Source organism: Salmo salar, unplaced genomic scaffold (genome assembly GCF_905237065.1).
Source record: "Salmo salar unplaced genomic scaffold, Ssal_v3.1, whole genome shotgun sequence".
NCBI classification, from domain to species: Eukaryota; Metazoa; Chordata; class Actinopteri; order Salmoniformes; family Salmonidae; genus Salmo; species Salmo salar.
Genome location: NW_025550115.1, coordinates 145213 through 169916, shown reverse-complemented (window position 1 = coordinate 169916; position 24704 = coordinate 145213). Strand labels below are relative to the sequence as shown.

General features: G+C 41.7%; 1 protein-coding gene and 1 long non-coding RNA gene across 2 annotated transcripts; one reads left to right on the top strand and one right to left on the bottom strand.

The window, feature by feature from the left end:
• Positions 1-2110: 2110 nt before the first annotated feature.
• On the top strand, positions 2111-11248 carry LOC106562779 (secretory carrier-associated membrane protein 2). The gene is made up of 9 exons (XM_014127790.2): positions 2111-2275; positions 2938-3015; positions 3693-3782; positions 4746-4863; positions 5540-5668; positions 6208-6367; positions 6601-6702; positions 7400-7517; positions 7705-11248. The coding sequence occupies exons 1-9, from the start codon at positions 2219-2221 to the stop codon at positions 7849-7851; spliced, it is 999 nt and encodes a 332-aa protein (XP_013983265.2). The 5' UTR covers positions 2111-2218; the 3' UTR covers positions 7852-11248.
• Positions 11249-12020: 772 nt separating this feature from the next.
• LOC106562778 (uncharacterized) lies at positions 12021-14210 on the bottom strand. The gene is made up of 4 exons (XR_006767632.1): positions 13433-14210; positions 13104-13224; positions 12856-12997; positions 12021-12606 (listed from the first exon to the last, which is right to left on the bottom strand). It is a non-coding gene; the product is annotated as an uncharacterized lncRNA (long non-coding RNA).
• Between the last annotated feature and the right edge of the window lie 10494 nt (positions 14211-24704).

Here is a 24704-nt window from a genome sequence, read left to right as displayed (position 1 = left end):
AAAGTATTGCTATTAATAAATATAATATATGCCATTTACCAGACGCTTTTATCCAAAGTGACTTAAAGACATTTTACTTATGGGTAGTCCTGTAATTATTATTAATAATGATGATGATAATAATAATACTTTACAATAATTACTGTATTAATCAGTTGGGATGGAATATCTCCACCAGATGCGATATGAGTGCTTCACAGACACTTAATGTTGATGGGTCTTATTTGTTTTTCTTTCTCTAACCATAACAGTACATGTCCTCGTATATACACTTCCCGACAATGCTCTAACCATAACAGTACATGTCCTCGTATATACACTTCCTGACAAAGCTCTAACCATAACAGTACATGTCCTAGTATATACACTTCCTGACAAAGCTCTAACCATAACAGTACATGTCCTCGTATATACACTTCCTGACAAAGCTCTAACCATAACAGTTCATGTCCTAGTATATACACTTCCTGAAAAGCTCTAACCATAACAGTACATGTCCTGGTATATACACTTCCTGACAAAGCTCTAACCATAACAGTACATGTCCTGGTATATACACTTCCTGACAAAGCTCTAACCATAACAGTACATGTCCTACTATACACTTTAAGGCAAAGCTCCAAATAGCTTCGACATTTGCAAACTGTCCATTCCAGCCATGTAAGTAAATAACACAGTCCCTCTGCCCAAATCCATAGACTTGTAAATCAATTATGATACAGAATAATAAGTCTGTTGGCTGTTGAAAACTATGGGGGCCTACTGGTCAGTGTGACAGACAAATAGACATGTACACTAAACATATACTGTCTATGTCTACTTTCATATTCCATGTGTAGCGAGACACATCTGCAGTATATTTTCCCATACATATGTACATACTTAGGTGTTGCATTAAAATGATCTCAAACTCTAATATCAAACACCTTGATTCATCTGCAAGGTAGGTTAGTTCCTTTATCTCTGTCAGTCAGCGTGGTCCACAATTCTGTGCTCTGGTCTGAACACTCTGGAAGAAGATACCGGGACAGTATCCTGTCTGTGGTCCTCCGATCTCTGCATAGTACTTGGTGTTCTCCATCTCTCCACTGGTCCGAAGAGTGACTCTGATGGTTCAACCCTGAGCTGACCACTGGACTGCACTGAACAGGACAACTGCCAGGCTGATTTGTCAACATACAAATTTACCAAAGGGATATGTTTAGACTTAAAAAAAATCCTAAAATAAAGATAATTAATTAATTTACAGAGCTGTGTAACAACTCTTATTACATCCATGTATAGAGTGGGTGTCTGTTAAACAATATGATTGTTTTAAATCCTGACTCTTTTAGGTAGATATGAGCCACGTTACAATTCCCACCAAGTGGGTTACCCTTATTGGCGTGATGCGTAGGATGTTTGCATTCTGCTTCCCTGTCCCTCCGTTCTCTACATAGGTGTCTAAAAATGGGATGGTAGCCGTGAGTCCATCGGAACGTATGGCTGTACGTGTGAGGGGCTAATGTGGTCGAAGCACGGCACGTGCCATCCCGTTTAGAGGGGGCAGTGTAGCGATCCTCACTAATATGAGCAACATTACATGTACCACCAAATGGTTTAACCCTATCGGCATGATGCGTAGGGTGTTTGCCATTTACGCCAGCGACACAGGTTCGCTTCCAAGTCCCTCCGTTCGCTACAATATCAAACCATTTGACATTACTTAAATAGAACCATCAAGCTTCATATCAGATTACAGTCCAGATAATGTATGCAGTGCAATATAATTAAGGCATGTTTAGTTTAAACAAATACTTTAAAAAAACAAGATTTATGGTTACAAGCCTACCATAGCCAACAAATACTTTTCTGAACTGGTTTCAAGACATGCTTTGGTAAATGACTCCCTGATAAAATAAAGGTTAAATAAAATATCAATGAAATGGAATCTTCACTGTACAGCTCTGAGACATGGGAGCAGGATTTAGGAAGTCACGAGAATGTCACACATTTGAAACCAATTGTACCCTATTTTCTAAAAATAAAGATAATTGATTTTAAATGAATGCTCGAGACTGCCCCAGATCAGCTGACGCAGTGTGCGTGTCCTGCAACGCCTGCGCACATGAGCACTGTCAAACAGCACCATCAACAGACTGAGGAACAGGCAGCCAGAGGAGAGGCACACGCTGGCGTTTTGTTTACCTCCAAAATAAGAAGATACAATTATCTCAACATGTCGGGATTTGACGAGAACCCCTTTGTAGATGCAGTGGATGTCAATCCTTTCCAGGTGAGCAATTTATTTAGACCTAACTGCAAGCTCTGACTTGCGTTGCCCTTATGTTCCCTTCTAAACGCTGTAAAAGATATGCCGCAACAGAAACCAGTTTGGTTGGTTGCTGGGTTGGGCCTGGGTCTACTTCCTTGTTCAGATGAGAGAACGTAGCATGATTGACAATGTTGTGTGCCAGTCATTTCAGTCAATATATTTGGTAGGCCAATAAGGACACGTATAAGATGTTTTATTAGCCATTACCTAAGCAGGTAGCTAGGCCCTATTGGCTTGTATAGGCCCATAGATGGCTGGCTATCAACAACCTGTCCTTTCATCCCCTCAATTAAAACGACTACTGAGAGCAAGTTGTTTTAATAGACGCGTGTATGTCATTTATTGGCCTACGCATGTAAGAAGGTCAGGACTAATTTCCTACCGATAATGATTGTTATGCACCCGTAGCAAGTGCATCTGTCAATGACAGCAACTCTGCCAACGAAGACAGCCCCCTGCTATTCTCTGTTTTCACATATTGTCATTCTAGCCTAATGAATTACCCCCTATAGGTTTGCGTGGGACTTTACACCTGAAAGAACCAACTATCAGTCAAATAACCTGAGGGAAGTTGTTATTTCGTGTTTTTACTGTAAGAAAAAATATTGTTGTCTCTAATACAGGATGCCTCAGTCACACAAATCACCAGCGGTGGGATTGAAACCGTTGAGGAGTTCAACCCATTCTCAGCCAGTGCTATGGTAAGATGAGCCAGGAGAAGTGGTGTAAAAATACTTTAAAGTACTACATAAGTCGTTTTTGGGGGTATCTGTATATTCATATTTAGTACAACTTTTACTCCATCACATTCCTTAAGAAAATAATTGTACTTTTTACTCCATACATTTTTACTCCATACATTTTCCCTGACACCCAATAGGACTATTTCGAATGCTTAGCAGGACAGAAAAATGGTCCAATTAACACACTTATCAAGAGAGCATCCGTGGTCATCCCTACTGCCTCTGATCTGGCAGACACACTAAACACAAATGCTTTGTTTGTAAATTATGTCCGTGTTAGAGTGTGCTGCTGGCTACCCGTGAATTAAAAAAATAAACAAGAAAATTGTGCTGCCTGGTTTGCTTAATATAAGGAATGTTAAATGATTTATACTAAGTATATTTTAGCAATTACATTTACTTTCAATGTATATTCATTTAATGTGGGCACAGTGATGTAATCATCTTCCTGAAAAGAAGAAAATGCATCTGACAAACATCCAGAGGAAAAATGTTGTTAAAGAATGTTGATTTGGGAAGAGTCTTATGATGTGAATGAGGCTACATTTCATTTCAGACAAGAGTATATGTACATGTGGTTTTGTATATAGATGTCTTTTTATTTGTGATTTTGACTGTGTGTGTGTTTGTTTCAGAGCACCCACACTGGGACCACCATCCCTATCTCTGCTGCCTCCTCCCAACCAGCTGTCCTACAGGCTTCTGCTGTGGAACCCACCCCACAAGTGAGTAACAGAGACCTGAATGAGGAGGAGGGAGGTTGGCAGCGTGGTACACTGACAATTTTAGACACAACAAGAACATCCTTTTGACTAGCTATTGCTCAAAGCTGAGTACAACACACTCTCGAATTCACTGAACTCCTGAGTTGTTTGTGATGACTAAGTGGCTAAGCGAGGCCACATGAAGGCAAATCATTTCAGCTTCTTTCATCTTGTTCTTAATACTATGTCTTGTTTTGACTGATTTCATGCTGATGCTAATATGGCAAAAATTTGCTAGTTAGCTAACCAACAACTATAACGATGTATTTGAGAGAAAAGTAGTCATTGTGCAAATATATTTATACTTTCAATACACATTGGAGATTAAATATAGTTGACATGTTGTCAACAATCTAAACCAACACCTTCTGTTTCGCCCCATAGTTGTACCTCGGTTTTGTTGCTAAATAACCAACCCATCTATGCATTGATCTGAATAGGCACATTAAAGCAAAGGTCAGAGAGAACTGGAAAAGTATCCTTACTTGGTCATACTGTTCAAGGTTTTTTTGCAAGGGCCCTGGTTTTGGTCCTACTTTACCTTAAGTGGACAAAGTAGTATTTACATAAGCCAGTACAGTGTAATGACAGTGTCGTTTAGATACACATTCTTCCAATTGTTGTTTGAGACTTCACATGTACCATTTCCAAGTTACCTCACAATATAGAGATGAAAAAACAATTGACCTAGGGTTATGGGAGATTTAGTTTGTTTAATCGAATGCATATGAAAATGCAACCGTGTAATAAACAAATTGCACGAGTTGGTATGAATTTTCTCTGCAAATGGGCAGAGAAGGAACTTCTTATTAAATGCCAATGCATTGTACCCACCCACTTGATGCATTGCCACCATTTTGTGCCAGAACACTCCATCTTGGTTCAAGATGCTTTGTAACACAGCTCTTTCCCATTGTCCACCAGGCGACTGCGGCTGCTGCCCAGGCTAACCTGCTCAGGCAACAGGAGGAGCTGGAGAAGAAAGCTGCTGAACTGGATCGGAAAGAGCAGGAGCTCCAGAACAGGCCTGGAGGCCACATTAGTAAGTTATAGATTGTCACTTGATTATGTTCAATTGAAATCTGTCTTGACCAAATTATAAATACAAAAGTTGATTAAGCTTCTGTAAAAAGAAAAATGCTATTGCAACCTTTTTGCAATAAGGATTTGAGACCAAAAGCTCAAGAGAAGTTTCGAGTGTTTTTTTTACCAAGGATACAGTCAGCTGAGTGCATCCATTTAGAAAGCTCACAACACATCTTATGCTCTTCCCTTGTAGGTGTCACCTCCCCAGCTATACATGTTATGACCCAATGGGGTTCCCTCCTTTCTGGGGAATGTCCATGATTCCCTCTTGTTTACCTAGATGTCAGAATCAGACCCCGACCATCTTCATCCTGGGCCTGACCCTGCTCTCTGATCCTAGGCAATTTCCTCTTATCTAATTAGGTCAACCTTTCTAAATGAGCATACACACAGTTTCATGGCCTGAACTCCATGATTACTGTGAGTATTAATTCACTAAACGGGATACAAACAAACTACAGTTTAACTTGAAACATGTCACATTCAAACAGAATCCATCACTGCCTTTTAAATTGACTCCCTACTGTAGTGTTTTATCTTTCTAAGTTACGTTGTACTTGTATTGCTTCATCTGATTATGTACCCATGTAACTCTTCGTGGCAGTAAACAAGTATGACTCTTTATTTGACAGCGAAAGAAAACAACTGGCCGCCACTTCCCAAGTTTTCCCCCATAAAGCCTTGTTTCTACCAGGACTTCAATGAAGACATCCCTGAAGAGTACCAGAAGATATGCAAGAGGATGTACTACCTTTGGATGTGTACGTACACCTTGCATCTTAAAGCTGCACTATGTAACTTTTTGAGCAACCCACCAAATTCACATAGAAATGTGAGTTATAGATCTCCTATTCTCATTCAAGAAAGTCTAAGAAGCGGTAGATCTGTTCTGTGTGCTATTTCTATGTTCCCGGTTCTTAAGTTTTGTTTTTGCCTCTTTTACTTTGAGGTTTTCCACACCAGCTTCAAACAGCTCAAAATACAATATTTTTGGTTATGGAAAAGATATAAAACTGTGGTTTAGATGGTACAATGATTCTCTACACTATACATGTTTTGTCACATAAACTGAAATTAGGCGAACTATTCACATTTTTGCAACCAGGGATTGTTTTAGTGATTTCTGCATATTGCACCTTTAATTGAGTAAGACTTTGTACAAGTTTATGATATTACATGCTTGTCTGTGACAACAGTCAACAATCCCAAAGTACTAGTCATAAGATATTAGTCCCCAAGCTCCTCTCCAACACGGCACCAGTTTCTTCTAGTCTCACATTCATTTGTTTTGTCTCTCCAGTTCACAGTATCACACTCTTCCTGAACCTTCTGGCCTGCCTGGCCTACTTCACGGCCGATCCAAACGCGGGGGTGGACTTTGGTCTGTCCATCCTCTGGTTCATCCTCTTCACCCCCGTCTCTTTCGTCTGTTGGTACAGGCCAGTGTACAAAGCCTTCAGGCAAGTACTTTGCTCAAATATTCTTCTACTTTTCTTTTGAATAAAAGTGTTTGTATAAGTAAAGTCCCTTGTGATGACGACGACGAAGGAGTTGCTAAAGTCAAAACAGACTGGAACCTACTTAACACTGTAGAATGTCTTAATTCCACATGACCTAATTAGTTTTGTTGTGAAGTCCATATGATATGTGCGGGTGATTGTTAACCCTTTGTCCTGGTTTCTGTCTTCTTCAGGTCGGACAGTTCCTTCAGCTTCTTCTTCTTCTTCTTTGTTTTCTTCTTCCAAGTGTCTGTCTACATCATCCAGTGTGTGGGGATCCCCAAGTGGGGGAACAGGTCAGTGAAACAATATGATAACACTAGATGGCACCTCAGGGAATCTTTGTGTGTGAGATAAAGTGTGTGAGTGCGGTATGTTTGTGTATGTATTTGCGCACACAAGTACAGGTGTGTGTGTAATATGTACTGTGTGTTTGGGTGTGTAATATGTACTGTGTTTGGGTGGGTGTAGGTCTCCCTTCACATCTTTGTGTACGTGTGTGTGTGCGCATCCGGTCCTGCATCTTCTCTCTTGCATCTCTTTGACAGATCTCCTGCTGGCTAGTCTGTTGCTGTGCTCTTTGTCCTGGGGGCTGCTTTGTAAGTGTGTGACACTCGGCTCATCTCTCTTACCTTATTTCACACTGTCGTGTTGACCCAAACCAAATTGTGTTGGTGCAGATATTTTATTTTCACATTGTCATTTTCAACATGATTCCAGTAACCAGGCCAGCTCAGTACAGTTTGGTTCGGCTTAGTAGTGGGAAAAGCCCTTCTGGCTCCTCAAACCTTTGGTCTTGCTTCTTTTGTGAAGTAGGCTTCACTGTCCTGTGTCATCATTCTAATAAACTTTGCCTGTCTGTTGGTCATGGTGTGGGTTTGCTAAAATAAATTCTGTCGACAAAGGGTTTTGTAAGCCTCATTGATGTTATGGTGCTATGGATTTATTTTCTGAAGGTGTAAATGAGGATGTGTTATTTGTCTTGTTTTCCAGTGGATGGATTTCGTCCATCACCATGATAAGAAGCAACATGACTGTAGCTGTGGTCATGATGGTTGTGGCCGGCTGCTTCACTGTGAACGCTGTCCTTGCCATCATCCTACTCAAAATGGTACTTTTTGGGCTATTTCAATCCTTCAGAACTGATTCAAACTTTAATGCAAAGTGTTGAGGTCATTATGGATAATACATCCACCCACCAAGGTCAATACAGCCTGAAAGGATTCAGAAGGCAACTCCATTCCCTTCAATAATCCCTTATCTATCGTGCCTGACCCCTGCCTTCTCCCCCTTGTCAGGTCCACTCCAAGTATCGTCGGACGGGGGCCAACTTCGCCAAGGCCCAGCAGGAGTTCTCTTCAGGGGTCCTCACTAACCAGACCTTTCAGAGCGCCGCAGCCAGCGCCGCCTCCTCAGCCGCCCAGGGGGCCTTCCAAGGACGCTAGCGATCCTAAAGCCACAGGGCCAGGTTCCTCCTAACCTTCCTAGTCACCTCTCACTCACTCCAAGCTCTGTTTTGTCCCATGGCCTCAGTGTCTCTGCAGAGGCAACAGAAATGGCTGACAGGACAGAAACTAGACTGGTATACAGGAACATTACAATTTACTGCTGTATCATGGACATTCTCTAACCACAGCCATTGATACATAAACCCAATTCAACCTCTAGCCCCGTGTATTCAATGTGATGGAAACTCTGCTGAGCTGATCAGAGGGTATAAATGGAGCTATTACCATGTTGATTGGACTTATCCAAGTGTCTGGGGGTTTGGTTTGGGAATGGGGTGTCTAGCTGGTAGGGGGGTTGGTTTGGGAATGGGGTGTCTAGCTGGTAGGGGGGTTGGTTTGGGAATGGGGTGTCTAGCTGGTAGGGGGGTTGGTTTGGGAATGGGGTGTCTAGCTGGTAGGGGGGTTGGTTTGGGAATGGGGTGTCTAGCTGGTAGGGGGGTTGGTTTGGGAATGGGGTGTCTAGCTGGTAGGGGGGTTGGTTTGGGAATGGGGTGTCTAACTGGTAGGGGGTTTGGTTTGGGAATGGGGTGTCTAGCTGGTAGGGGGTTTGGTTTGGGAATGGGGTGTCTAACTGGTAGGGGGTTTGGTTTGGGAATGGGGTGTCTAGCTGGTAGGGGGTTTGGTTTGGGAATGGGGTGTCTAGCTGGTAGGGGGTTTGGTTTGGGAATGGGGTGTCTAGCTGGTAAGGGGGTTTGGTTTGGGATTGGGGTGTCTAGCTGGTAAGGGGGTTTGGTTTGGGATTGGGGTGTCTAACTGGTAGGGGGCTAGGGTTGGTTTGGGATTGGGCACCAGAGTTCGGCAAAGTTTCCTCCATGTTGGTACCAAACATTCCATGACAATAATGTACATTTTCATTCTAAGTGGAATGTGATACGTTAAGAAAGCGAATGCGTAATCTGTCTTGCTCGTCTCCTGTAGGTTTTAATGCTATTACACTATGCTCCTAGCGAATGAGGAATGCTCTCCCTAGAATACTTTACATTGTCATTTTAATCCTCACTAGAATGAAATAGTTTGGTACCAGCATGGCACTTATCATAAAAACACAATCTCAAATTAAGTTGTATTTTTATTCAGTATATCAATTGCGCTCTGTTCAACAGTCCCATAGTTTAGTCTTTACCTTGTTATGTTCTCTTCTTCCTCACTGTATTGCCCTATCCAGACACTCAGGTCCTCTTCTCATGACATACTGTACCTTTAACGCAGAGATCTCCAACTCTAGTTGTGGAAAGCCACTGTTAGTGCAGGATTCTGTTCTTTCCTAACACTAACACACACGTTTAAAATACTCAGCTGATCATGGTCTTCAACCTTGATTATTTAAATCCGGTGTGTTGGTGCTAGACTGGAACAATGCCTGCGTACCCAGTGGCTGTCCAAGACTGAAGTTGAAGATCCTTGTATTAAAAGGGTTTGGGTACAAAACCGTTACTGAAGTGGGCATCTGAGGTAAAAACACTGAAATGTCTACTGAAGGAATTCCATTTTATTTTGTGAAGTTTACATTGTTGTTGAGGTTTATTTTTGCTCTGATGATAATATATTGAAGGGATGAATGGTTTTATTTTCCTTCGTTTTTTTGTGTGATTTCATATTTTACTGTTCTTCAATCCCTCAGTAGGGTTGGACTTGCTGAAGTATGATAAGGCAACTGCTGTGTTTTTGTAGATACGATAATGAAGATATTGGGTGACGGTTTAACTAAATGGGATTTAATGTATACTCAGATGTTAGTGCACCACCCCCTGTATCCCTCCTACTGTACTTTAAAGTAACTGTCCAGTGAAAATCTTACTTTTAAAAGTTCATATTCTGTTAACTGCTACCCAAACAATGTTGTTGACTCATCCTATACGCATATCTTTGTCAAAAGCATAAATTGGAGAAAAAACACTTCAAAACCCACCTGAAACGTATATCTGAGTTTAAAAAATGCTTGCTATTTCCTCAGAGGAGGATGAGCTGGCCAATCAGTGGTCTACTCGCAGTAATATTTTTAATAACCGGTATACGCCCACACCATTCCAACACAGAATAGCTGTTTTTTTATTGTACTTCATTATTTATTTTAATTGTAAGGAAAACTATTTGTCATATTGTGAATAATTATAGGTCATATTTCATAGAAATATTGAAACACGGGACAGTTACTTTAATGAACATAGAACCACTTTTGTGCTGTCACCACTACTTTTTGGAGTTTGTGGCTTCTGGGTGTTATGACGTCAGGACAGGTGGGATCTTTTCTTACAAATCAGACAAAGGACTCTAGTTAGTCTTAAATTAACACTTAGGTCTTCTTTCTCTATGAATGAGATATAGACCAGTCAATGTGGCTAATGTGGCATGCTCATAGACATTTCTGGAAGATTGAATGAACAGGTGAATGTAATATAGGTACAGCAATGTGAGAATGAGAATGAGTGGATGGACAAATGAATGAATGATTTGACTAATTACATGATAATCTAAATGTATTAATGAATAGTTAGTTATTGATTGTGGATATGTGCCTAAAGTAAAGTTCAGTACAATAACCCTAAAGATTGCAGTAAACCAAGTCACGACTTCTAATACAGCAACGATCAAAAAATAGATTTACATTCTTGATTTTAGTTGTTGGGTAGTAGTTACAACACTGGGCATATTATTATAAATAATTTTTTATGTATGGTTACTCTGAAATGTCACTATGCTGTCTACTGGACATTTGCAGTCTTGCTACACTACCGCTGTTGGTTCCTGATATGTCAACTCTCAGATGTTATGTAGTTGACACTGGTTTACTGGGATTTCTTTTTGAGCCTAAAACTCACTGAGACATGACTTTAAATGAGCCTCACCTTCTGCCTATTAACTACCATTATGATCCATACGTGTTCTGAATGTTTGTCCAGATACTTCTGTATTTATCTGATCCTTCTATTGGGTAGTGACCCGTTACTGGGTGTTATCTAGCACAGGGGTGTCCAACCCTTCTTCTGGAGAGCTACTGGGTGTGCAGGCTTTTGTTTTAGCCCTGCTCTAACACCTAATTCAACTACTCAACTGCTCATCAGGGCCTTGCATGATTAGCTGATAGCTTCTGATTTGGTCGAATTAAGTAGGGATGGAATGGAAGCCTGCACAGTGCACACCCAGTAGCTCTCCAGGATGGCTGTCTTCTGGAGGTCAAGGGTCAAATATGTTTGTCACTGTACATATGTCTGACATGTTACAAAGCTGTTATTTTGTCTGAGGGATTTTTACGACTTATCTCTAAAGTCATTTATAGATCTATTGTTACCGCTATTATTCAATAAATGGATGCATTTCTTTGCTCTGTCTTGAACGTCAAATGTTTTTTTTATAACTACAAAAAAGGCACATGCCCAGGCTTTCTGTCTGCATCTGGGGCATTCAAGTGCTGTTGGAACTAGGAAAGTCATTGTAGAAAGATGCTACCCAACTTTTCCACTTGGAAAGTATCAGAATCAACCAATAGGAAGCTCTACGTAAATAACATACGTTAATTTTAACTGAGCCGGCGGTTCCTAGTTTCCGACTTGTTATGAATGTGCCAACAGCCCTACATGTCGTAGGGGGACGATGTCTCCCCGCTTTCCTCTCTCGCACGATTTGGGGACGGATGGCACTTGGGTCCTGATTCAACCATTTGTATCTTCTTAGGGGTTTTACAGCAACATGCAGCCTATTGTACCTAAACTAGCTGACCCATCCAGTCCCAGATAATTAGTTATCTGACAGCACAACGCAGGGAAAAATAAATATGACAGCGAACTCTAAAATACAGACCATTTGAGAAATTGACTATGGGTTATTAAATTAGATTTTATCTAATCAGATTTTTGTTTTAAGAAACGTTTTGTTTATTGTGACAGATATGAATAAAGTGGAGATACAGAGGCCGGGATTCGATCCCACACAGGCAGGGGGACCATATGAATGTCAAACCACAAGGAGCTATATCAAGTTACCATTAACTATTAAATCAACCTCTTTTCATGGACTAAGAACTGGAGTGGTTTATCTTTAGAGATGTGAGTTAAAATCACCCCAAAAACACCACACTGTTGCCAATTACAATGACATTACAGTCTTGGTGGAAACAACAAAAACTAGTAGTTTAATGTAAACAAACAAAAGTTAGTACTAAAAAGTATTTTTAAAAGCAAACAACCAAGAGCTGAAAAGTTGTGCAGGTTATAACCAAAAATATGAACGTGATTCAAGCGTTGCAATAGAAAAACATCCCATATCATTTTAGCATTCAAACATGTTGATTATAACAGTCAGGAGGAATGTTTGGACTGATCTAGAAAACCTATTTTCAACTGCGGTTTCATACCAGCATGATAGCTGTACTGTTAGTTTATGGTTGACCTCGGTACTTTGGTTGACCTTGGTTCAAGGTACGTGAATGCACACAACTTGACGCACCGAGTTTACAAGTCTTATTTCCGAACAATCAGAGGTTGAGAACAAGGCATTACATCCAACAAAGCTCTGGCCTCCAGGGACAATGCTTTCTGGGTGATGTAGTCCCTCTTCACAAATCAGTCTGTTTCCTGTGACCTCACTTCTACTGTGTCTGGTGAAGTCTGTTCTGGTTAAGATCCAGGTCAATCATCCCATGGTGTGGAGTTGAAAGATAACCAGTATCTCCCTCTAGTATGGCAAGCAGGAAATCTGTTAATGAAAAAAGTTGCAAAACTAAAGATTTGATCAGTGACAAACATGTTCCTACAAAAACTGGAATAATTAGTTATACTTGTCAATAACCTACAAGCTATTGTCTGTTCAATGTTAACACAAAAAAAGAGATATTTACAGTATCTGTTGAGGTTAATCTACCTGGTTATATTACTCTCTACTCATGTCATGATGTCCACCCAAAGAGTATATGAAATATATTCTGTTCCAAAATGATGAGCTCACCTTATCTTGACCGAGAAGACTCCTCAAGTGAACACCTCTGCTCCTGTCATACTGTAGATGGTCTCCTTCTCTGGGTGAACAACTCTGCTCCTGTCATACTGTAGATGGTCTCCTCTGGGTGAACACCTCTGCTCCTGTCATACTGTAGATGGGAATTACAGTAATATAAGCAGGGAAGAAAAGAGCAAAACAATAAGTATTTAATCAATTATTTGACTAATCTGTGACTAAAAAGATTGATAACACACCTTTAGGGCTTTGGGGAATTCACTTGTGAAGAGATGAAACAGTTCAGTCCAACATAGAGAAGGAACGATGAGACCCTGCAGCATTAGGGACACTGCTGCTGGAAACATACATTAGCATCACCTGTGAAAACACATGTATGACGTTATCAGAACAAGCAATTACAATTAGCCTACATTAATTACAAGTTTAAGTTGATGTTATTGGAACTTCAGTCTGAATAGGACATGAATAAATAAAAGATTACTGTATAAATTGACATGAATTTGATTAACATTATTAGCTACAATAACTAAAAGCACACAGATGGGTCATGAACACACTGCATTACCTTTTGATCCAGTGAAACTCATCCTTTTCAACAATATCTTATTTTCTACTTTCAAATCGTGGATTAAAGCAGTGTACTTCCTTAGGTCAAAAATTGATGAATATAGACTTGATGAAAACTTGATCATTTATTGGTCCCTCTAACAAAAATATGAAAAGATAAAACAGCCTGTCCCAGTCCAGTAAAAAGCAATAATAAAATAAAACAATAACCTTTTAAATGGCTTTGTTCTTTTGTTGTTTTCAGTCTTCAGGTTTCAAAGTCAGGACCAGGCAAGTGAAAGGGAGGCCAAGGGAATCCACAAAGACTATTCAGACTAAGCCTCTGTATTAATGGAACGGCATGACGAAGATAAACTGGAGGCATCATACTAATATATAACAAACTCTCCACCGTGCTGATCCTCAACACGGGGGCCCCACATGACTGCCGGACTCTGATATTACTCTTTATGATTTCTTCATTTCCCTCTTATATATAGTTATTATGTTTGTATTGTTATTATTGTATTGCTAGATATTTCTGCATTGTTCAAAAACATGGACATGTCAATGTTATCGGAACACTTTGGAAAAAGCCTAAACTTCAAAACAACTGATACTACTCATTATGCTATAGTGTAACTAGTGTATAACTGATACTACTCATTATGCTATAGTGTAACTAGTGTATAACTGATACTACTCATTATGCTATAGTGTAACTAGTGTATAACTGATACTACTCATTATGCTATAGTGTAACTAGTGTATAACTGATACTACTCATTATGCTATAGTGTAACTAGTGTATAACTGATACTACTCATTATGCTATAGTGTAACTAGTGTATAACTGATACTACTCATTATGCTATAGTGTAACTAGTGTATAACTGATACTACTCATTATGCTATAGTGTAACTAGTGTATAACTGATACTACTCATTATGCTATAGTGTAACTAGTGTATAACTGATACTACTCATTATGCTATAGTGTAACTAGTGTATAACTGATACTACTCATTATGCTATAGTGTAACTAGTGTATAACTGATACTACTCATTATGCTATAGTGTAACTAGTGTATAACTGATACTACTCATTATGCTATAGTGTAACTAGTGTATAACTGATACTACTCATTATGCTATAGTGTAACTAGTGTATAACTGATACTACTCATTATGCTATAGTGTAACTAGTGTATAACTGATACTACTCATTATGCTATAGTGTAACTAGTGTATAACTGATACTACTCATTATGCTATAGTGTAACTAGTGTATAACTGATACTACTCATTATGCTATAGTGTAACTAGTGAATAACTGATACTACTCATTATGCTATAGTGTAACTATAGTGTAAGTAGTGTAACTATAGTGTAACTATGGGCCCAATTCAATCAAATCTGCTTTAGCCGACATCCGTTTTCACGGTGTCTGAGGTGGAACTGCGTTAGAGCTGTCAAATCCACCAGCAGCTCCCGGCATAGTACCTAAAGTGGACATTGCCATTGGCTGCACGGAGTCACATTAAGAGAAATCTAATGCAGCCTTGTTTATAAGTTCGAATGCTGGAATGTGAGATGTAATCTACACCTCCATTAGACTGATAGAAATCCTCATTATTTTGTTTAATTATTTTCAATTTGAGCGTCATTATTTCTATATAGCCTACACCTTCACTTTCTTTGTGACAATGATCAAGACCAGCTGCTAACCAACGCAGTTACACCTCGTACACCATCAAAACATCAGCTACACGGGTGTCAACGCTTGATCTGATTGACTCTTGGCCTATGTGTCACAAGCACATTAGCTACAGTTCAGATAACCTAAATGATCAATAACCATTCAAATATTGCTTTGCTGTATTGTTCAATCATCATTCGGAATACAAAGGCTATAAGGTAGTAGACCAAAAAGACACCCGTTTTAGAATGGGCTGTCAAGACAATTGTATAACCCATCAACCATTAAAATGTCTGTACAGTTTAGGTTACACAGCTACAGTACTGTTTCATTGGTGATCAGAAAGTGACTAATACAAAGTTATGGCCCTACACTGTCGTGCAATGTAAAAAACCATTAAACTTGCCATTGTGCTTCCTGCCATACCACATGACTCTCCCACAGTGAAGTATTCGGGAAAACTAACTTTTTAATGCCCGGAACTGAACCCTAACCATTTCCCTTTCTCTGCAGCTGTGGCAGTTAGGTTACTGAAGTCCTCTTGGAGTTCAAGACATCTCAACAACAAAAAGATCTACTTCTAGAACAAATGTAGAAAACAGGAGTTGGAACTGCTGAATATCTTTTCATCAAAAGACCCTCTGTTCCAACTCATTGTTCATGTCAATATTAAGCCTACAATTATATGAATCCTCAATGGCTTTCCTTCTTCCTTCAGCTACACTATCTGGAGAGCCTTCAACACTGACACTATTTTTGGTGCATCCAAAAAGGACAGCCATTCCCAAGTGTGATTCTTCTTGCACATGCCCATGGCTTCAACAGCAATACTGATTGAATTGGCTTTTGCCTTTAGCAATTGTTCTGAGATTTCCAAATCCTTTCTGCATTGATCATTTATCTTTGACATTTGCTGTAGGTCGACCGGCAGCATCTTACAACATACCCTCAGAAAACTAGCTAGGAGTAACTCAACAATCTGAACGGTCAATTGAAAAAAGTCTGTGTCTGTCCACATGGTAAGCCTGTCAAACACAAGGTCCTTGGGTACCTCAATGTCATCAAACAAGCGTACATTTCCTTCAACAAGGTCTCTTCCATCTTCCTGCCATTCCTTGAGCTTGGTAACAAGGGTTCGGTATCTTACTTCCATGTCCAACACACTTTCATTCAAAGTCAAGGCTCTCCAGAGAGGATCAATGATTATCTTAGAAATCAGACCCAGAGCTCTGCATCCTGCTTTAAATGGCTGAATCTCCAAACCAGCAGCAACAGCTGCAAGCATACTACTCTCATCTTCATAGTCCCTGTTAAACACAATTATATCACCATGGATGCTATACACCCCAGCAGCATTGTGAAACAGACTGTCAATTCTGTTTCCACTGGATGGAGATAAGGGCACTTCATCAAATTCTCCTTTGCTGGCCAGAAAGGTTTTGAACTGAACAAGATAACTGTCCATTCCCCATCGTTGTTCTTGGACAGCATCACTCACAGTATTCCCCAAACGCACTGTTCCAGACTCCAACTCTACTGTTCTAATGTTAGGAGAGCTGTGGACTCCTACTTCCTTTTCTCCTAAAATCATTTTTTCCCAGAGAAGAAGAGTTGTTTTTGCCTGGTGAGCCAAGCCGTCAATCAAATGTAAGCCACAAAAGAGCTGATTCACAAGGGAAATGATTGTCTTCTCAGCGTGGCTAAAGCCATCATATTTCTCAACTATGAGTGGTAGGACATCTGATCTGTATTTAGCAAGGATTGGTTTGAAATTATTTTCGGAACCAATCTGATAACCAAAACAGTTTTTAAATTTGGAAAAAATCCATCTTCTCCAATGTATATTTTTACACATTAAGATTTTATGGATATATGTCCAGCAAATGTTTACTTGGTTGTTCTCTGAGTCCGAGGCTTGCTCTATGACCCCAGATTGACGATCAGACTCTTCCTTTATGAAGATGTCAGCAGATCTATTCTCACGGCCGAGTATTGCCGTCTCATCAGCAAACCGGGTTGCATCAGTCTCAGTAAAGACCCTCTCGGTCTTTATACTCTGAGGAACTTGCCTGGCTGTTTCAAATTTGTCTTCCTGCATCTTCTTTGCTATTAAAGCTTCTCTTTTTTTTATTTTTCCTCCTGTAATCCAGTGGCCTTTCTTTTGTTACATTTGAAATCCCAGAACGTTTCCAATGAGGCGCCATTGAGAACTTTTCTTTTAGTAATTCAAGTTCACCTTTTTTTGCCTTTCAGTCTCCAACTTTGAATTTTCATTTTCTTCTTGACTAATGTTAAGTTATGAATTATATTTTCAAGGAGATCTATATTTTTGGGGAAATCAAGATCAAAATTGTACTCGAGAACAGCAGAGACAATCTGCCTGTAGGTTCCACACACATCGGCCACAAACTTTGCAACTTCGACCATTACACCTCTAGTCAATAAACGGAAGTCAAGTTTTTCTTTTCCCTCACCTTTTGATTTCACGTCAAGGTCTAAACCTATTTTCTTACAAAGGGGGTAGAGGTCCGTTGTTTTATCTTCTGTTGCAGATGTCATAAAAGATTTGTCTCTTGTAGGTCGGTGTACTGCTTCCTCATGAGATAGTGATACATCTGTGTCAGTAGAGATCTTAACATGCTGAGTTGATACGAGGTCCAGATTGGGTTCATCCTTAATACAGACGTTAGTAGGTCCATTCTTGAGGGCAAGTGTTGCTGTTTCAACATCTGTTTCATTAGACATGGTCTCTTTGACATGATGAGGAGATACCTGGCTGGCATCAAGGTCAAAGTTCATCAGAGAGACAGTGTTGTCCTGCTGTATTTCTACATCTTTATTCAATCTCAGATTAAATGACACAATGTCATTTAAAAGGTTGGAGCTTACATGTGTTTTTGATACTGGAATTGCCCTTGGATCAGGAAGTTCGAAGACTTTTGTTATCAAGTCAGGTCTTTGCAGTCTGGGCTTCTCCATCAAGAATTTTACTTTCGCCATAGTCCGAATTGCAAAGTCATGGCGTTGATCATTTTGCAAACCAAGATCAAAGTTGTAATCTAAAATATCACAGATGACATGTGCGTGAGATCGATTCATCTCTTCGGCAAAATGTGAAACCTCAGTCATTACCCCATTAGTCAGTAGACCTATGTCAAGTTTCTGTTTTGCTCCAGATCCAACATGGAAATCTACACCTATTTTCTTGCAGTTGGGGTATGGGTCCTCAACCTTCCCTCCAGCGGAGGGCTGCCTTAATTCAGTTATTTTTGAGTCATTTACTGAGCAGATGTCGTTGGCCATCGTCTGATATTTCACTTCCTTTGTGTTATTTGCTTTCTGTTTCCTGTTAGAAACTAATTTTCCTTGACCTGACTTTTTACGCCTTTCAGATTTCCCAGGTAGAGCAGCTGTTTTTTTCACTGTGGAGACCATTAAGGATTGGTTCATAACACGTCTGTGCACTGCTTCAGCATTACACTGCATTACATCGGTCTCTGTGTTGATGGTCTCCATCTCAACATCCTGAAGAGATATGAAGTCCAGATCAGTCTCTTCCTTTATGCAGATGTCAGCAGATCCATTCTCATGGCCAAGTATTGCAGTCTCATCAGAAAACTGTGTTGAATCAGTCTCAGTAAAGACGCTCTCTGTCTTAACACACTGAGAAACTTGTCTGGCTCTTTCAAATTGGTCTGCCTTCATCTTCCTTGCTGTGAAAGTTTCTGTTTCTTCCTTTTTCCTCATTAAATCCAGTCGTCTTCTTTTTGTTACTTCTTTAAGTCTTTGATCTTTTGACACAGCTGATGCCCTAGTGACCACCATGTCACCTGAAATTACTGCACATTTCCTTTTTCTGGGAGGCACAATTGTTAAAGTTTCTTGTAACAATTCATGTTTTTCTTTACTTGACATGCCTTTTAAATTTGGCCTTGTTTTCTTTTCGACTAATCGTAAATTGAGGATGATATTTTTAATAAGATCTTTATCCTTTTGCAAATCAATATCAAAATTGTACTCGAGGACATCACTGATAATCTGCCTGTAAGTACCATACACTTTTTTGGCAAAATGGCCCACTTCAATCATTGCACCTTTGGTCAATAAACACAAGTCAAGTTTTTCTTTTGCCTGACCTATTGATTTCACATCAAGATCTAAACCTATTTTCTTACAGAGGGGGTAGAGGTCCATCGTTTTATCTTCTGTTGCAGATGACATAAAAGATATGTCCCTTGTAGGTCTGTGTACTGCTTCGTCATCAAACAGAGATACATCTGTGTCAGTAGAGATGGTCTCCATTTTAACATGCTGAGTTGATACAAGGTCCAGATTGGGTTCATCCTTAATACAGATGTTAGTAGGTCCATTCTTGAGGGCAAGTGTTGCTGTTTCAACAGCACTCTGTGATACATCTGTTTCATTAGACATGGTCTCTTTGACATGATGAGATACCTGGCTGGCATCAAGGTCAAAGTTCATCAGAGAGTCAGTGTTGTCCTCTTCAGCCTTTTCATACTCAACCAACCGATCTTCCTCAAAGGACATTATAGGGACACATTCCTCCTCCTTCTTTATAACCAACTGCTGTATTTCTACATCTTTTTTCAACCTCTGGTTAGCTGACACAATGTCATTTGAGTGCTTTACACATGAGTAGCGTGTTTTTGATACTGTCATTGTCATAGGAAGTTCGAAGACTTGAGTTAACAATCCAGGTTTTGAGACTTTGAACTTTGTCAATGTCATTAAGTACGTTACTTTTCGGTTAGTCCTACTTGCGAATTCACGACGTTGATCACTTTGAAGACAAAGATCAAAGTTGTATTCTAGAATATCACAGATGACATGCTGAGAGGTCCTAAAGTATTTGGCTAAATCTGAGATCTCAATCATTACACCATTAGTGAGTAGCTTTAAGTCAAGTTTCTGTTTTTCTCCAGATCCAACATTGAAATCAACACCTACTTTATTGCAGTGCTCCAAATGGATTCGTTTTGAGGCATTTACAAAAAACTGCCAGTTTGTTTTTTTACTCTTTAGATTGTAGTCCTCTAACTGTGCAGTTGGGTCGATTTGACCTCCAGAACAAGCACTTTCTGCAGCTGACAGTGGTGATTGAGACACTGTAGGCCCAAATACGTTTCCAATTTGAGTTTCACTGGGTTCAAAACATGATTCATCTTTGACAGAGGTGCTGGGGTTATCTTGCTCTGTATGGACAATAACATGTTTACCTTCAACATTTGTAATCAGAATGACTCTCTTTACACCTACGGCCTGTGACACGGAGTTGATACTCGATACAAGCACATTATCTGTAATCTCCCTGTCTTGAGCAACAATAGTAGTCAGGCCTATTGATTCTGCTTTAATCTCCACATCTCTTGCTCTGCTATCTTTTGACAAAACACCACATATTTGCTGTGATGTCATTTCATGAGGATGTATATCATATCCATAACCTGCTTGTGTATCAAAAAGATCAGCCTTAATAACAGATGGGGATATAGGAATATCCGTCTCATCCACCTCAAGCTTTAGTTCCACATCCATCTCACTCCAAACTAGGCTAAATAACGTTAGTTGGTGACATGGTTATTTCTAAGGAAATGGAGTAGACTTGGTCATTCCTAATCCTTGTTCCACTTCTTATCAATACCATTCAAGTGAGTTTTAGTGGCAGCAGAGGTCCAATAGAGCAAAAGCTATTTTGATCATGTAAAATAAAACGTTGTTGCAGTGTGGTTCTCACATGTTTTCCTCGAAATAAGTCCTGGTTGCCATAAAAACATGTTATTTTTGCGCAACACTATTGGAAAAAGTATGTGTTACTGCAACAGTCGACGCTTCGCTGACACCACGTGACTAAAACAATGAAACCAAAACCAATTGGATCGATAACTAGCGACTTGTTCTTTGGTCCTAGCTAATATGCTAACGTTACCATTCCAAATTTGTAGATCACACCTATACATGGAAGGTATGTTGACTACATACAAAGCAGCTTATATTATACTACGTTATAGTCCATAAAATAGATAGCTGTTTATGCTGCAAAAGCACAAACGTAACTGGCTCCCACAAGTTAGCTAGCTAGCCCAACCTTGACGTTGCAAGTCCCCTCAGCCTCCGACTGTTTGAAATTGGACAAAACAAATGTGCAGACTTCGTCTGTTTTCAAGGCGTGGCACGATCAAGACTAGTCATCGGTCTTTAGCCAACAGAGGGGGAAAAAATTGGCTTATTATTTGTGACCAGATCGGAAGCATCCATCTTTGTTGTGACTGTCATTCTCGCTCCTGATTGGACACTTTCTTCGTCTTTATATTTTTGGAGTCAAATAGCGCAATGTCGCCACCTAACGCACTGGAGGCAAGTGCCCGTTTTAATTTTTATCTGATTTCATAGTAATGCACTTCAATCCATAAGAACAAAATTGGCAATATCGCAATTTTTTATTTTTTTTGGACTTCATTTAAGGTTAGGGATAGGCATAAGGTTAGCAGTCTGGTTAAGGTTAGGTTTAAAATCAAATGTAAAAATATATATATTGTAGAAATAGTCAGGGTTTAGCCATATGACTTTGTGAAGGAAGGTAGTGACGACCCCAGCCTGCACGAATCTCTAGTAAATCCAAAGATGGTTTAAGAAAAATAAATTGCTAAATACAGGCAAACACTTGAGTAAATGAGGGTTCTGGCGGCTCTGTTATGGTGTGGGGTATATTTTCCTGGCATGGTTTAGGTCAGGCCTCTCATACCCTGTTCCCTGAGAGCTGGGGTTGGAGCGAAAACCTGCAGGAGGAAAGCTCTCCGGGAACAAGGTTGGATAAAAAAATATATATTGTAATGAAACATGCAGGGAGCAGGTCTCGAATCTTCCCGAAGTCCAGCGCGCTATCGACTGTGCCGCAAAAGCATGCTCACATGGATATCGACTCTGCCGCTTGAGTATGCTTTTGGGGCAGTCGATAGCGCGCTGGACTTCGTTCTTAACTTCCAATGCTCCATCCCCCTGCCTAACCCCCCTCCACGCCACTCCGCCAACCACCAGGATGCCCAGCATCAGAACATTCCAGGCATTCCCGTGATTGGCAGATAGCAGGTTGATTGGCATGTCGGACCCCGCGAACACTGGGTACTGGTAAGTACAACACAACCAACTAATAGCCTAACACATAACACACAGCTGTCTGTGTGGGTCGCTACACAGCCCCCCCGCCAAAGTCCCTCGTCCCGAGGGAACAAACAAAGTCTCTGAAGCAACCCGGAGGTCTCCTTTGCCTGCGTGGCCGTGATGGTCGCAGTGTGTCTAGATGTGAAACAGGGGGCTCCATCCGTGGCAGGGGGCTGCCCCTCTGGGACACAGGGGATGAAGGCAGGGATATGGGTGACAAGGAAGCGGGAATGGGGAATACAGTCCGTTGCTCTGAGGAACCACGCGGTGACACAGGGAGGGAGACAGGGGGTTGGGCTGTCTGGAGCGTTGTCTGCGGCACCTGGGGGTGGGTGCCGGGAGAATGTCATTGCCAGAGAACGGAATTGTGGGGGTCCCTGGGGTTTGGGGTGAAGAGGCCACTCTGTATGGGGCTAACCTGTCCCTGTGCAGTGCCACCTTTCTCCCCTGGGAGGAAGCTGCACCCGGTAAACAACCTCCCCTACCCTCTCCAAGACGCTGCAGGGTCTCACCCAGTGACTGTCCAACTTGGGGCATATGCCTTTTTTCCTTAGGGGGCTGTAGACCCAGACCAGCTCCCCAGCCACAAAGTGCCTTCCCTGGGTGTGCACGTCATAGTTCCTCTTCTGCCTCACACCTGCATTCACCAGCTGCTCTCTGGCGAAGGTCTGGGCTGTCTCCAGGCCGTCCTGGAGTCTCCGGGCATACTCCGGCCCCGGGGGAACATGAGGACTATCCAGGGGCCGACCAAACGCCATCTCCGCAGGGGTGCGGATCTTTCTCCCCAGCATGAGGAGGGCAGGCGTGCAGGAGGTGGAGTCTTGGACAGCGGAGCGGCATGCCATGAGGACCATAGGCAGGTGCTTGTCCCAGTCACGCTGGTGTTTGGCAGAGACGATGGCCAGCTGCTGTCCAAGCGTTTTGTTGAAGTGCTCCACAAGGCCATCACTTTGAGGATGGAGAGGAGTAGTGCGGGTCTTGTGCATACCCAGCCTCTCACACATGGTGGCGAACACACGGGACTCAAAGTTTCTGCCTTGGTCGCTGTGGATGGACTCTGCAGCTCCAAACCTGCTGAACATTCCCGCTGTCAGGGTGTCGACGATGGTCTCTGCCTCCTGGTCAGGCAGAGGATAGGCCTCGGGCCTATTTGTAAAATAGTCAATGGCCGTGAGCACCCAGCAGTTTCCACTGTCTGTGGTGGGGAATGGCCCAACTACATCCACTCCCACCCTCTCCATGGGAGGCCCCACTGGGAACTGTTGGAGCTGAGCATAAGAGCGGCCTGGGAGGGCCCTTTCCCGCTGTGCAGTTGTCACAGCGGCGGCAAAAGTCCTCCACATCCCTCTTGTGCTGCCCCCAGTAAAAGCCCTGACGGAGGCGGTGGAGGGTTTTTGTGACCCCAAAGTGTCCCGTCCCCACCCCCCCATGAGTACTCTGGAGCACAGCCTCCCGCAGTGCTTTTGGGACCACCACCTGCCACCACTCCTCTCCCGTAGCTGACTCCTTCCATGCCCGCTGTAGCACGCCATCAGCCAGCCGCAGTCTCTCAAACTTTGTCCACAACCCTTTGGTTGCGAGTGAGAGCGCTGTCACCTCTTCCCATGGTGGCCTTACCTGCGCCTCTACCCACTGTAGCACTGGCTGTAGGTCTGTGTCCCGTCCCTGCTGCTGCCCCCATTCAGCCACGTTCGACAGTCCCCGCTCGCCCGACACACTGTGGCACAGACCCCCTCCTCTGCACACAGCTCTCTCTCCCGTCCCTCTCTCCGCTCACAGTGGCGGCAGCCGTCTGCAGTACAGGGCCGACGGGACATGGCGTCAGCGTTGGAGTGGCGTGCCCCTGTCCTGTGCACCACTGTGAAGTCATACGGCTGAAGCTCCTCCAACCAGCGTGCCACCTGCCCCTCTGGCTCTCTGAAAGACATGAGCCACTGGAGAGCAGAGTGGTCAGTCCTTACCGTAAAGGGCAGGCCACCCAGGTAGTACTTGAAGTGTTTGAGTACTGGTAAGTACAACACAACCAACTAATAGCCTAACACATAACACACAGCTGTCTGTGCGGGACGCTACAATATTGTGACAGTGTGACCAACAGGGGAGATACAGGAGTGCCGGGAATCAATCCCACACAGGCAGGGGGACCATATGATTGTCGAATTATGGTAATTTATCACGAAGTAGTTTGGATGTTGTGAACTACTACTCCTTTAGTCAACTATATTTTTCTTAAGGGTAGATTTAGTGCAGTTTAACGTATTTTAGTGTTTAGTAATTGGTAGCTTGGTAAACTATATTTTCAGAGTAACTTCCCCAACCCTCCAGTGCCAGAGACGATAAAAACAGAAGTCCTTCATAATCTCTGCTAAGGCTGTTTGAAACAGAGCTCAAAAGTACCCCGTTCTAGCGTAAC

Excerpts from the sequence above, each read along its gene's own strand:
- LOC106562779 (XM_014127790.2), top strand. The coding sequence starts at position 2,219 with ATGTCGGGATTTGACGAGAACCCCTTTGTAGATGCAGTGGATGTCAAT. Across the intron at positions 6,703-7,399 it reads ATCCCCAAGTGGGGGAACAG|TGGATGGATTTCGTCCATCA; the intron begins GTCAGTGAAACA and ends CTTGTTTTCCAG. Across the intron at positions 7,518-7,704 it reads CCATCATCCTACTCAAAATG|GTCCACTCCAAGTATCGTCG; the intron begins GTACTTTTTGGG and ends CCCCCTTGTCAG.